At 44.1% G+C, this 11,506-nt stretch overlaps 1 protein-coding gene across 1 annotated transcript; it reads right to left on the bottom strand.

Moving 5' to 3' along the window:
* Nucleotides 1-221: 221 nt before the first annotated feature.
* Nucleotides 222-11,279, bottom strand: LOC122133400 (zinc-binding protein A33-like). Its single transcript, XM_042709541.1, has 6 exons — nt 10,767-11,279; nt 6,322-6,417; nt 5,969-6,199; nt 2,906-2,930; nt 1,740-1,856; nt 222-806 (listed from the first exon to the last, which is right to left on the bottom strand). The coding sequence occupies exons 1-6, from the start codon at nt 11,145-11,147 to the stop codon at nt 280-282; spliced, it is 1,377 nt and encodes a 458-aa protein (XP_042565475.1). The 5' UTR covers nt 11,148-11,279; the 3' UTR covers nt 222-279.
* Nucleotides 11,280-11,506: the final 227 nt, after the last annotated feature.

Below are 11,506 nucleotides of genomic sequence, written 5' to 3'. Positions count from 1 at the left end.
ACACTTTATTATTAGAAACACATAACAAAGAAAATAACATTGAATTACAGTATATGAATATAATTACATCTGTATATATAAAATATACATATACATATGTAATGACTTTGGAAGAACATTTACGCATTTTGTGCGTTAAATGATTATATTGTTCCATACTTCTTCATCAGAAATGAATTTATACATGTGTATACAAGTGACCTTTCCCTCCCTGATTCATCTCCTACTACAGATCAGTCCTGGTCCAGACAGAGACACTATTAGCTATAACTGTGCTGATCATACTGTTACTGAAGTCTTCACTGGAAACATCCTCATAGGAAAGATGCCAGTATTAAAGTATGGAAACACTGTCTCAGTGAAAGTGTGTGTGAGAGTGTGTAGATGTGTGTTATTATCAGGGTCAGAGAATGACAGCTTTCCTCTGTCCCAGTCCAGCTGCACTCTGATCCTCTGGAGTTTCTGCTTCACTGTGAGGAGAGTCAGGGGCTGTGGTGGAGAATGTGCTCCATATTCACCATCGTTATGACACACACACCACAGTCCACTCATGGAGGTATAGTCTCCCTTCCTCTGGAGAGACTCTGTCATCACACCCACAAACCACCATGTGTTCTCTCCAACCTCCACATCCCAGCAGTAAGTCCCTGAGTTAAAGCCCTCAGAGCCCAGGACACAGGCATACTCATCAAATCTCTCTGGGTTATCAGGAAGCTGCTGTATCTCATCACCATATCTCACACTGGTCAGATCCTCAGACAGGATGAGAGGTGCGGCTGCAGTGTTGGGATCCAGAGTCACAGGAGCTGCAGAGTGAGAAACACAAATGGTTTAGGTGGAAAGAGCACACAAAAAGAGATACATACACATATACAAACTAGATGTCATAATCTGTATCTGTATGTGTATCTGTTAAACCAACAACATGATCTGTCTTTGTGTCTGGATTCAGATAGAAGGCCAGAAGTGGGCGTGGCTTATACGTCATGTTACAGTAAATCAGGCTCATGTTGTATTTTTTAGCCTAATATTCATGTGTATATATGTGTGTGTGTGTGTGTGTGTGTGTGTGTGTGTGTGTGTGTGTGTGTGTGTGTGTGTGTGTGTGTGTGTGTGTGTGTAGGTGTATATGTGTGTGTGTGTGTGTGTTTATACGCGTGTGTGTGTGTGTGTGTGTGTATGTGTGTGTGTGTTTATACGTGTGTGTGTGTGTGTGTGTGTGTGTGTGTGTGTGTGTGTGTGTGTGTGTGTGTGTGTGTGTGTTGGTATGGTCTTATGAGAACAGAAGTAGAGACACTGTGAGCTATAGAAGGGGAGATGTGTGTGTGTTTCTGTTGCGCATGAATGTGTGTGTGTGCATATAGGTGTGTTTGTGTGTATGTTTGTGTGTGTGTGTGTGTGTAAGTTGTGTGTGTGTGTGTGTGTGTGCATACATGTGTGTTTGTTTGTGTGTGTGTGTGTGTTTGTGTGTGTGTATGTATGTGTGTGTGTGTGTGGGGGGGGGTGTGTGTGGGTGTGTGTGTGTGTGTGTGTGTGTGTGTTTGATATATGTCTTTTGGCGGTTGTTTTTGCTCTTATTTATGCAAAGCACATTGCATTGTCTCTGTGTATGAAATGTGCTCTATAAATAAAGTTGTGTCTACCCGTCCATCCGTCCGTCTGTCTCTATGCGTGTGTGTGTGTGTGTGTGTGTGTGTGTGTGTGAGTGTTTTGTGTTTGAAATGGATGTATACACTCACTGTATTGAACAATCTCCTGCATCTTCTCCCAGACTCTGAACTTCAGGTTGCCCAGGTGTTTTGCCACATTGATCAGAGCTCCTGAAACCCTCTCTGGATCCTGCGGTGTGCACTGGGCTCTGGAATAACATTCAGGAGTCAGTGCTGCTGTGGGTTTGGGTTCAGAACCACAGAGAAGAGAGAGACAGGAGGCAGATCACTCACCTCTCCACTGTGTTCTTGTAGTTCTGTGAAGTGATGAAGGAAAACATTTATTTTAACATGATTGGTATGAAAATGTCTCATAATAAACCTTTATTTACTCATGCTCTCTCTACTTCCCTGTAAGCTGACACACCGACACCCCCCCCCCCAAACACACACACACACACACACACACACACACACACACACACACACACACACAAACACTCTTACCGTCAGCACCTGATACATGTCATCATCATGTACATCATCAGAGTTTTTTCCCAGTTGCCCCTGTCCCTCATTCATCCTGTTTCTTTTGTCAATGACCATTTTACATTTTACACAGACATTGGAAGACACAGATACACACATTTTCATATGGCTGTATATGAATGATACACACACACACATACACACATACACACACACACACACACACACACACACACACACACACAGACAGGCAGACAGACAGGCAGACAGACAGACACACTCACACACAGACTGACACAGACAAACACAAACATAAGTACGTGTGTGTGTGTGTGTGTGTGTGTGTGTGTGTGTGTGTGTGTGTGTGTGTGTGTGTGTGTGAATGGTGTGGGCGGCATGGGCGGTTTGTCCATAAGGGTGATTTGGGCGATGCACTGCCAAACGGGAAAAAGAGAGACACTGGTTATGAGTCTTCTAGATTTCAGTCAGGTTGAAAATCACCCCAGCCGTCTCTCATAGACTCTCATGGAAAGTTTTCACATAACAGGGCTTTCAGTGCAATCTCTATGGGTTCCGGGAGGGTTAGCACTAATGTGCTTTCATCGTGGGGGAGGCTTCGATCAAGTCACATTGTGTCCAGATGGCTAGCGTTCAGTGCAACAACTCAATTCTCTTTTTGAAAGAAACTCCTTTTAGTCGGCGTACTAATCAAGATAAATTGGCAACAAAACAATTAGGACCTCTTAGACCAAATGTATCCATTCAACAGGTTTCTATAAAGGGGGGAAAATCCTACACCTGAGGATTTTCCAAGAATTAGTATGAAAGAAAATCGTGGCACGAAGAATGTGAAGTGGCTAATGCTGTCTTTTTCTAACCCTGCTTACTTTTCCATCCCGAAGGCGGCACAGCAGACAGCACTGCATGGACAACTACTGAAGTTACAGACATGCACCATCTGTCATCAACTACTGGAGTTACAGACATGCACCATCTGCTACTACTACTGGAGTTACAGACATGCACCATCTGTCAACTACTGGAGTTACAGACATGCACCATCTGTCATCTACTGGAGTTACAGACATGCACCATCTGTCAACTACTACTGGAGTTACAGACATGCACCATCTGTCAACTACTGGAGTTACAGACATGCACCATCTGTCAACTACTACTGGAGTTACAGACATGCACCATCTGTCAACTACTGGAGTTACAGACATGCACCATCTGTCATCTACTACTGGAGTTACAGACATGCACCATCTGTCAACTACTGGAGTTACAGACATGCACCATCTGTCAACTACTACTGGAGTTACAGACATGTACCATCTGTCATCTACTACTGGAGTTACAGACATGCACCATCTGTCATCTACTGGAGTTACAGACATGCACCATCTGTCAACTACTACTGGAGTTACAGACATGCACCATCTGTCTACAACTACTGGAGTTACAGACATGCACCATCTGTCAACAACTACTGGAGTTACAGACATGCACCATCTGTCAACAACTACTGGAGTTACAGACATGCACCATCTGTCATCTACTGGAGTTACAGACATGCACCATCTGTCTACTACTGGAGTTACAGACATGCACCATCTGTCTACAACTACTGGAGTTACAGACATGCACCATCTGTCATCTACTACTGGAGTTACAGACATGCACCATCTGTCAACTACTGGAGTTACAGACATGCACCATCTGTCATCTACTACTGGAGTTACAGACATGCACCATCTGTCAACTACTGGAGTTACAGACATGCACCATCTGTCATCTACTGGAGTTACAGACATGCACCATCTGTCATCTACTACTGGAGTTACAGACATGCACCATCTGTCAACTACTGGAGTTACAGACATGCACCATCTGTCAACTACTGGAGTTACAGACATGCACCATCTGTCATCTACTGGAGTTACAGACATGCACCATCTGTCTTCTACTGGAGTTACAGACATGCACCATCTGTCATCTACTACTGGAGTTACAGACATGCACCATCTGTCAACTACTGGAGTTACAGACATGCACCATCTGTCATCTACTGGAGTTACAGACATGCACCATCTGTCATCTACTGGAGTTACAGACATGCACCATCTGTCAACTACTGGAGTTACAGACATGCACCATCTGTCAACTACTACTGGAGTTACAGACATGCACCATCTGCTACTACTACTGGAGTTACAGACATGCACCATCTGTCTACTACTGGAGTTACAGACATGCACCATCTGTCATCTACTACTGGAGTTACAGACATGCACCATCTGTCATCTACTGGAGTTACAGACATGCACCATCTGTCTACTACTGGAGTTACAGACATGCACCATCTGTCTACAACTACTGGAGTTACAGACATGCACCATCTGTCAACTACTGGAGTTACAGACATGCACCATCTGTCTACAACTACTGGAGTTACAGACATGCACCATCTGTCTACAACTACTGGAGTTACAGACATGCACCATCTGTCAACTACTGGAGTTACAGACATGCACCATCTGTCTACAACTACTGGAGTTACGGACATGCACCATCTGTCAACTACTACTGGAGTTACAGACATGCACCATCTGTCTACAACTACTGGAGTTACAGACATGCACCATCTGTCTACAACTACTGGAGTTACAGACATGCACCATCTGTCAACTACTGGAGTTACAGACATGCACCATCTGTCAACTACTGGAGTTACAGACATGCACCATCTGTCTACAACTACTGGAGTTACAGACATGCACCATCTGTCTGAAAAGGTGCAGAAACATGAGCAGTCGGAGCTCCACATGGACAGCTGTCTGAAGTTCTCTGCTTTTGGGAGGGTGAACATTGCCACTCAACTGGATGAGGGATACAGGCTAGCAGTGCGCTGCCACAACGATGAGGTGAGTAATAACCAGCACATCCTAAACCGGCTCATCCAGTGTGTGTGATGTTGTGGTGTTTTTTAGTTAGCCCTGTGAGGCAAGGATGAAACAGAGGGCTCCACCAACCCTGGTATTTATATTGGATTGGTCGACTTTGTGGTACAGTTGGACGAAGTATTCAATGAGCATCTTAAAAATGCTACAGTTTTCAAGGGCACATCAAAGACTGTTCAAAACGAGCTACTGGAGTGTATGCTAGCAGTCGTGAGGGAACGCATTTTGGAGGAGGTGAAGTCGAAGAACTCTGTAGCCATTCAAGCTGGTGTTTGTGCTCAGGTTTATCGACTGCAACCATGCAGTGCAGGATTGATTTTATGAGTTTCTTCGCATCACGGATTCAACATCGACCTCAATCGCCAATGTGCTTTTGGAGAGACTGGAGGGTATTTTTCTTTTTATATAAACACACACACACACACACACACACACACACACACACACACACACACACACACACACACACACACACACACACACAGACAAACACACACACACACACACACACAGACAAACACACAGACAAACACACACACACACACACACACACACAGACAAACACACACACAGACACACACACACACACAGACAAACACACACACACACACACAGACACAGACACAGACACACAAACACACACACAGACACAGACACAGACACACACACACACACACACACACACACACACAGACAAACACACACACAGACACACACACACACACACACAGACAAACACACACACAGACACAGACACAGACACACAAACACACACACACACACACACAGACAGACACAGACACACACACACACACACAGACACAGACACAGACACACACTATGATAAGGACGGTAGATGGTTCTTACTTGTAGAAAGGTGATGTCATCAGCTCTAACCTTCTCTTCTATGGCTCTGATTGTGTCTGAAAGAGATGAGATATCTCTGCTCATCTTCTCAATCTTCTCCTTCATCATCTGACTCTTCTGCTCCTCTTCCTCCCTCAGTGCAGCTGTCCTGGCTGCCTCTTCATCACGTAGAAACTGGTGAAGCTTTTTAAACTCTTCCTTGATCATCTTCTCTGTGTGCTGGGCCTGAGTCTGGAATAAGGTCAATAACAGAGAAAGTGTCTACTAGGGAATTCCTCTTGATTAACACAATTCATAAAAGCTTCTTCCAATGTCTGTAGATATTTTATTCATTCTTCAGTCCTGACTCTCACCTTAATGTGTTTTGCTGTTTCATCATAGGTGAGTTTTACTTTTTCAAAAGCCTTTAGCTTTTCCTTTAAGGGATCCACTTTGCCATTGAGCTCCTCCTGAAAGAGAGAGAGAGAGAGAGAGAGAGAATATTTTTTGAATTTTTAAACACAACTTTATTGGGCAAACAGCATTGCAAACAGCGTTTTACACATTATTCAAAACAAAAGGAAACAATACATCAAAAACTAAAACTTAAATCATCATTTCCAGCTTTTTCAACAACATTTCACAAATGAAAACAGTTACATGCACACAGAATATTCATCAGTCCTGGGGTATCTTCCCCACACAAGTCAATCAGCTGGCAAAGTTTCCGTTACGCAACTCTTTCCGTATTTCGCCGACTTTTTGTCGAAGCCGATAGCACTCTGGTTTAGGGATTTCGCCCTCTCTCATCCAGAAAGTGCCATCCTTAACAAACTGCTGTTTATCCTGAAAATAATCCACAACACGAACATCTCTCTGCCCTTTAGTTTTCAGGAGAAAGTTCATTAGTTCTTCCACTGTATAAACCACTGTAGGCACGTCAGTTTGGGAGCACCCTGACCAGCTGGAGTCAGTGGAGTAGCCCTCAGCCTCAGACGCGCCTTCAGTGCCACTTTCTCCCTTTTTAACTTTAACTGGATTGTTTTCTTTATTCTTCGATTTTCTTTTGTATGTTTTTTTTTTTAACTCAGTCTCCATTTCAGTGACTGCCTTATTTATCATATCATCCAGAGGCTGTGTATTTTCAGGCATAGGCTTGGAGTAGAGACCTGTGTCTGAATCACCTGAAAAAGATCCAGGTACGGCCTCGGCTGACTCGAGTTTATCAACAGGCTTTGACCGGTTAGCCTCCTCCACCCCAGCACCATCCACCCTTAACCCGGTTTCAACGGGCGTCTCAGGGCTAAGCTCTGCGGGAGGCGCAGGCACTTCGGCCGCAGATAGGTCCGCCTCCGATGGTTCGGTTGTGAAAGGAGCAGGCACATTAGCATCAGTTATGAGAGTCTCGACAACAGGGGACTCAGACTCGTTAGGCTTTGTGGCAGGAGTTTCACCAGTATGTGAATCAGTTGTGGAGGTTGTGGGAGAAAAACCAGGGGAATCAGTCGTATTAGACTTTGATGTGGTAGTCTGGCTCGTGCGCTCCCCAGAGTCTGCTGCTGCCGCCGTGTCTCCCTGCGCAGCGCGCGGCCCAGCCTGACCTGCGTTCTCACTCCTCTCGTTCATACATTCCTGCCTCTGGTGTCCGACTTTTCCACATCGGAAGCACTTAATAGACACATTTGAAGTAACATACACAAGGTAAATGAAACTACCAACATTAAAACTGATTTTAATATCTAGCTCGCCCCGATTACCGTTGAGTACCATATAGACCTGCCTACGGAAAGACAGTAGATGTTTCAGTTTAGGCGACTTACAGCCCACAGGTATCTTTTTTAACGGGGACACCAGTTTTCCAAAACGAGATAATTCCTTATCAATCTGCTCATCACTGAGGAAGGGGGGGATATTAGAAAGAAGTATCTTTCGCAATGGCATACTAAGGGGAAGTACAGGTATTAGTGAATCCCTAATTACAACTCCATGCTGGATGGCCAGGTCGGCTTTTTCAACAGAACTAGGAAAAGCACAATGGCTTTATTCATCCGTGAACCTGAGAGCACATGCTCATGCCCCACGATTTCACCCACAGCCAAACTACACTCCTCCACTCCGACTTGGGATTCCACTCTAATTGCGTGAGATCTTGTCAAACACTCAAGAAACTCCATTGCTCACCCACGCGGTCGCCCAGCAAGTGCTGAAGCGCACCCCCGCAAGTATCACAGAGTGCAAACTTTTTAGACAAATAATTATACTATATACAAACAAATAAATAAATAAAGGCAACGCACAGAAGATAAAGTTAGAAACAAATTCTCAGCCACAGGCGGCTGTATCACTCACGCTTCCTCTCGCAGTACACCGCCCACTCACTCGCACATGCGCTCAGAGAGAGAGAGAGAATTTATTTTTTTATTTTATAAAAAACTTTTTATAAGGTAAACAGCATTGCAAACAGTGTTTTACACATTATTCAAAAGGAAACAAAACATCAAAAACAAAATCATCATCATCATCAACTGAGCACACAGCTTTTTCACAGCACCACTGTGCAACAAAAAGTATCCAAGTCATTCATTGCTTTGTAGAAACAAAAAACGAGTGAGACTCGACATCAGCAGATTCCTTAAAACAGGTACCACATGACAAAAAAAAACTTTATTGGGTACCCCAATCAGGCCCCTCACATACACTGTACATTATATCACACAAATGAAACAATGCTCAATTATTCCAACACAGGAGCAAACAATAATTCATCATTTAGCACAGAGCAACATTTAATTTCTTCAGTTTAAAAAGTCGTACAAAATAAATCGCTAACACCATTTAAATGTAGAGAGCCACACTTGATGGTGTTACACATACTGAAAAAACTAAGTAGACTTTATTTTTCCACGCAACTTTTTTCTCAACTTGCTCATTATTTTCCGGAGACGAAATACCTCCGTATCCTCAAACACACCCTCCCTTATCCACCAGGCAGCGTCGCTAATAAACTGCAAGCAGTCTGGAACATGCAGTTCAACCTCCACGTTCTGCATCCCCTTCGTGACGTGTAGGAAACTATTAATGCTATCTGCAGTATATTTCCTATCTTCGCTGGAGAGCTTTACATCTCCCTGCGAACAATCGGACCAGTTTTAATCCATGGATTCGCAATCGCTAACATTTGTGTGTTCATCTTTCTTTATTTTAGTCACGTTAATCTCCGGGCCCATTTTTCTCTTCACCGGGGCTTTGAAAACTGGGTCTATGTCGATAGCCTTCACCACATCCACTGATGTTTGAGGGACTGTCAGTGTCTGTATTGAAGGCCCCTTCTTATTTCCAGGTTCACATGATCCAGCCGCAGCTAGCTCTTCTGCGACAAATACAGCGACAGCAGGCTCCATCACCACCGACTCACCCGCCACGGCTTCGGGGCCAAGCACAATCAGAAACTCCCCCTCAAGTCCGCTTCCCTCGGTCCCATCCACCGAGGGTTCTACCTCAGTGACTGGGGGAACGACTGTGGAGGACTCAGCCACATTGGTTTTAGCTGGAGTTTTCTCCTTTTCAGTGTTGGCATTTTTGCCAGGACAATAGCGACCAATGTGTCCAGCTCCACCGCAACTGAAACATTTCAACGCAGTGTCTGACGTTGCATACACCACATAATCGAACCCTTCCACCCTTAGCTTCAGTGTTAGCTCAATCTCCTCCATGCCACTATTTAGGACCATGTACACTTGTCTTCTAAACGACACCAGATGTCGAAGAAGGGGCGATTTACATCCCAGAGGGATTTTTCGAAAATGTGAAACCAGCTGGCCATGCCGTTGCAACTCTTTAGCAATAAGCTCATCTTTGATGAACGGGGGTATATTTGAAATGATTACTTTCTTGGCGGGGGTACTGAGTGGGAGGACTGGCGTGAGGGAATCATTGAGTACTATACCCTGCACAATTACCTCATTAGCCTTATCAATTGTGCTGAGAAACAGCACAACCGCATTGTTCATTCGTGAAGCCGACTTCACGTTATCGTGACCAATAATTTCACCAACCGCCAAGCTACAATCTTCTACACTCGCGCTGCACTCCACTTTCACTCCGTGCCGCCGAGTAAGTTTTTCAAAATCCTTGCTTCCCGCGGCGGCCATGCTCCCAGCAAAAGCCGGTTGCAGACTCCACGGGCAAACAATCCGTGATATTTACAACACCAAACTAAACCAAAACCCAGTGATTGTAAAACGAAGTGCATGCACACTAAACAACAAGTACATATAAACAACACACAAAAGTAGAAAAGTTAGAATTAGACTCACACACGCGTTCAGTCGCTCACTCACACTCACTCACGCATGCGCTCAGAGAGAGAGAGAGAGAATAATACAGTAGTCTTTTACATAAAAAGCAATTTGTGACGCCCCTCAGATGTCTTGGTGACTATTCCAACATTTGCTGGCATATTTATGAAAAGTTCTGAATGTGAAAATAATAAAGATAAATCAAGTCTCACATGTCAGTGAGACTCTTGACTGCAGCAATACTGAGTCAGATTTTTAAATATGACTTTGGCAGATCATGGGTTATCACCACTAAAGCAACAAATGGATACATTTCTGTTGGATGTTTTGTGAACACATTTGGATGGCGCAAAGGAGTGAAATGATGGTGTTGCCACCTAGTGTTGAGTTACAGTAATAATAGCAACTACAGGGATTTTCAATTTTGTGATTAAAATCATTGTTTATAATGATGGAATAAATATTAGGCTGTAGCTTGTTGTTAATTATCCAATACAAAATCTTGTGGTTATCAAACTTACCTTGTGGTCAACTGCTGCTTCAGCAATGGGACTGAAGTTGTGGTTCTTATGTAGTTTTGAGTCTCGACACGAGTAACACACAAGCTGCTGATCATCATGACAAAACAGCTTGAGTTTGTCACCATGGAGACTACAGAGTGCTCCTCTCTGACCTCTCTCCTGTAAAAATGTCTCACACAGGTTTTTTAATGCACGGTTGGTTGGTGGCAACTTCCTCGATGACCTCTTCCTGCAGACTGGACATTCCCTGAATCCTTTGGTTTCCCAGTACTGCTGCAGACAGGCTTTACAGAAGCTGTGACTACATGACAGAACAACTGGGTCCTTGAAGATGTCAGTGCACACAGGACAGGATAAATCCTCCTCTAACTTCGAAGCCATTTTCCAAGAGTAAATATAAATTCGTTTTAATTCTCCCTCTCGTTTTTTCCACCCAAACTTTACTTTCACTTTCAGGAGTTTGAACAATCCAGTCAGTTTCTGAGTCCTCTTGTTGTTTTAACCGATGTAGGCAAGCATAGCCACCTCTCCAACGTCTTTATGAAAACAACTATGTCCAGTTTGAGTGTTTTTAAATGTTATTCTCACCTGCTAGAACATTTGTAGAGGTGTGACGTGGAACAACGCTGCCGTCTGGCACTGAGCTTCACTTCCTCATAACCTGTTTCCTCTCTAAAGCTGTCAGTGTTGGCTCCTCCCATCTTCTCTCACACTCTCTGCTCAACCCCGCCCCCTCTCTC

Source organism: Clupea harengus, chromosome 2, assembly GCF_900700415.2.
Source record: "Clupea harengus chromosome 2, Ch_v2.0.2, whole genome shotgun sequence".
In the NCBI taxonomy this organism is placed as follows: Eukaryota; Metazoa; Chordata; class Actinopteri; order Clupeiformes; family Clupeidae; genus Clupea; species Clupea harengus.
Note: the sequence above shows the minus strand (reverse complement) of the source record. Positions and strands in the feature narration are given on the sequence as shown.

Coding starts and splice junctions, on each gene's coding strand:
- LOC122133400 (XM_042709541.1), bottom strand. CDS start 11,147: ATGGCTTCGAAGTTAGAGGAGGATTTATCCTGTCCTGTGTGCACTGAC. Junction 6,200..6,321: donor AAACAGCAAAACACATTAAG/GTGAGAGTCAGG, acceptor ACCTTATTCCAG/ACTCAGGCCCAGCACACAGA. Junction 807..1,739: donor GCAGGAGATTGTTCAATACA/GTGAGTGTATAC, acceptor CTCACTCTGCAG/CTCCTGTGACTCTGGATCCC.